Source organism: Syngnathus typhle, linkage group LG4 (assembly GCF_033458585.1).
Source record: "Syngnathus typhle isolate RoL2023-S1 ecotype Sweden linkage group LG4, RoL_Styp_1.0, whole genome shotgun sequence".
NCBI lineage: Eukaryota > Metazoa > Chordata > Actinopteri > Syngnathiformes > Syngnathidae > Syngnathus > Syngnathus typhle.
This window is the reverse complement of record NC_083741.1, coordinates 11600446-11603550: the sequence shown is the minus strand read 5'-3', so window position 1 is coordinate 11603550 and position 3105 is coordinate 11600446. Positions and strand designations below refer to the sequence as shown.

General features: G+C 38.7%; 1 protein-coding gene across 3 annotated transcripts; it reads left to right on the top strand.

Annotated features, from left to right (window-relative positions):
• The first annotated feature begins 245 nt into the window (after positions 1-245).
• On the top strand, positions 246-3105 carry slc35c1 (solute carrier family 35 member C1). Of its 3 annotated transcripts, none has more exons than XM_061277208.1 (3): positions 246-328; positions 1162-1667; positions 2057-3105. In XM_061277208.1, exons 2-3 carry the CDS (start codon positions 1193-1195, stop codon positions 2632-2634), a joined length of 1053 nt encoding a protein of 350 aa, XP_061133192.1. In that variant the 5' UTR covers positions 246-328; positions 1162-1192; the 3' UTR covers positions 2635-3105. The 3 variants fall into 3 exon arrangements, with proteins under 3 accessions (XP_061133192.1, XP_061133191.1, XP_061133189.1); XM_061277207.1 differs by lacking the exon at positions 246-328 and adding an exon at positions 349-495; XM_061277205.1 differs by lacking the exon at positions 246-328 and having other exon boundaries at positions 923-1667.

Genomic DNA, 3105 nt, shown 5'->3' with positions numbered 1-3105 from the left:
TTCAGCACTCACATAATAATAATAATAATAATAATAATAATAATAATAATAATAATAATAATAATAATAATAATAATAATAATAATAATAATAATAATAATTAATAATTAATAATTAATAATTAATAATTAATAATTAATAATAATTAATAATAATAATAAATAACTGTTCGACTCGGGGGATATTCCAGGGATCGGGATATGTGAAAATTGAGTAAGTTACCCCGGAAAAGAGGGAAACTCTGAGTTATCCGTTCCAGAAAGAGAGGTAACCTAAACTCTGGGTCAGTTACATGTCTTCATAAGGACACCCAATCAAGTAAAATAAGGTGATCTGTTTTTCCTCAGTTGTCATGGTGACTCGTGGTATCGGAGCTCGATTGATAATGGCTTTTTATAAGAGTTGTGCATGCGCGTAACTCTAGGTGAACATACTCAGATTTGATTGAACTAAATCGGGTCAACTTTCTGGAACCGAATACTCTCCCATCTCAGAGTAAGTCAACAAAGAGTCAGGGATAGACTCAGAGTATGTTGAACCTGCTTTCTGGAATAGCCCAAGGATCTAAAGCAAACAAAGACGGAGAACATGTTCATGTTATAGTGCGACTTGATTAATGTACTGGTGTTCACGATAAGCAATTTTTATAAAACGATTGATTCAAAGATCGGTTCATTGGTATCGACATTCGTTCTTTTTTCATCACCAAAATAAATTTACACGTGATTTCGTGATGTTTAGAATTAATAAGTAATTACTTATTACTCAAATCTAGTTAGATTCAGATCGACATAAAAACAAACTCAAACAAGGAAGTGTGAGTATGACAAAAGATGACGTCATAAATGTTGACTTCCGTGGCTAATATTTACTTTCAAGATAAAAGGCGTTAACAGTACAATGTTGCATTTACGTAAAACTAGCCACCTAGATAATAGTTAGGCAGAGATCACTTTATTTTTGGAAATATATATATATATATGTTATTATCCATAGGATAGTGTGCATGTTACTTCTATTGATATGACTCTATTTTGTCTTTGCTTCTATAGCAGCCAGCCGGCAGTGACGTTAGTGTTGCGTTCAGCGCAGTCTCGTTCGTAATTGTAACTGTTCGTTAGCATCATACAAATGACAGTTTTTCTGTTCAATCATGAACAGGACGCAGCTGAAGCGCTCCAGTATTTTGAGGATGGCTGGTGTGGAAATGGTGGACCGAGATGGACTCGGGGAGACCTTCGTTCTCCGGGCTGCCAAGATAGCAGCTGTAGTAGCGCTGTACTGGTTCGTCTCCATAACAATGGTGTTCCTCAATAATCACCTACTGGACAACCGCGACCTGGACGCGCCTCTGTTTGTGACATTCTTCCAGTGTGTTGTGACCGTGGGACTCTGCTGTGTGATGCAGTTGTTGTCCTCCGTGTGGCCGTCATTGATCGACTTCCCGTCGGTCAAATTTGACATAAAGACGTCCCGCGAAGTTCTGCCCCTGTCGGTGGTCTTTATCAGTATGATAACTTTTAACAACCTGTGCCTAAAACATGTTGGAGTGGCCTTTTACACCGTGGGACGTTCCCTAAGCACTGTATTTAATGTCTTGCTGTCATATGTGATACTGCAACAGGCAACTTCCTTCAAAGCCATGTGGTGCTGTGCGATCATTCTTGGTACGTTGTTCATGTTTCTCTTATTCTTTGCAGGCGTATTCGGAAATCTGAGCTGCTCTTGATGTGATCTCATAGAAACACTACCATCACAAAACAACATACAAATATAATGATTGGCAGAGTTTATCATTTAAATCATATGTGACAAACCCAAGGCCCGGAGGTTCAGATGCGGCCGCCACATCATTTTAAGTGGCCCGCGAGACAAATTTTGCGTTGACTTTGTATCATTACTAAAATTACAAATTGTCTTCACTTAAAAAAAAAAAAAAAAAGATATTGCTTGCTATTTTTATCATCATTTGTATTTTTAAAATATTTTAACAGTTTTTATTACTCTCAGATTTCAAAACTAGTTATTTATCAGGTTGTTGTTTTTTTTCTCTCAGGTGGATTCTGGCTTGGTGTAGACCAGGAAGGCCTGGCAGGCTCCCTCTCCTGGTCAGGTGTCTTCTTTGGTGTGGTCGCCAGTGCCTGTGTGTCTCTCAATGCGATACTCACAAAGAAGGTGATGCCTGCGGTGGGCGGAAACATCTGGAAACTATCCTACTATAACAATATCAATGCGTGCGTCCTCTTCCTCCCACTCATTCTTGTGTTTGGAGAAGTGGAACGCATCACCAGCTTCAGCCTCCTCACTGATATGTGGTTCTGGGGCATGATGACACTTGGAGGAGTGTTTGGGTTTGCCATCGGTTATGTCACAGGACTGCAGATCAAGTATACCAGTCCGCTGACACACAATGTCTCAGGGACCGCCAAAGCTTGTGCTCAGACTGTCATTGCAGTGATGTACAACTCTTCCAGTAAAAGCCTTCTGTGGTGGACCAGTAACATGTTGGTTCTAGGTGGTTCCTCAGCTTATACATGGGTCAAGGGCAGAGAAATGAAGAAAACTCCTTGCAATTCTCAGAATTTCACCAAAGAAAAATTGACACTAGGGGAGAAAGGAAACACAGGCGTATAGTGCACCAGTGTGTGTGTGTGTGTGGGGGGGGGCATTTTAAATTAAATCTAGAATTTCAGTCATTTTTTAGTCTGCTTTAGATTATTTTTACAAATGACGTGAAATGCACCTTTAGTCTTTCAGGGTTTAATGATTCAGTGGGTTTCTAATTTCATGTCACTTTGTGTAATAGTGTGAACTTTTTATGCCTTTGTATTCCGTGCTATTAGTGGTACCTTGACATTCACGTTTAATTCAATCCAGATTGATCTAATACGTTTATTTATGCTTTACTTTACAAAGCAACACTATTGATTGAGCGATGGTTGTTATTTGAAAATCAAATCCTCATTTACGCCACTGTATATACATGTAAGTCAAATTAAAAAAATGTTTGGTGTTTGTTTCAAAGGCTGACTCCAGTCATAACGTGTATGCCACTGCCAGAGGGTAAAAATGTATTTCATAAACAAGCACAATGTTTTCAACTAA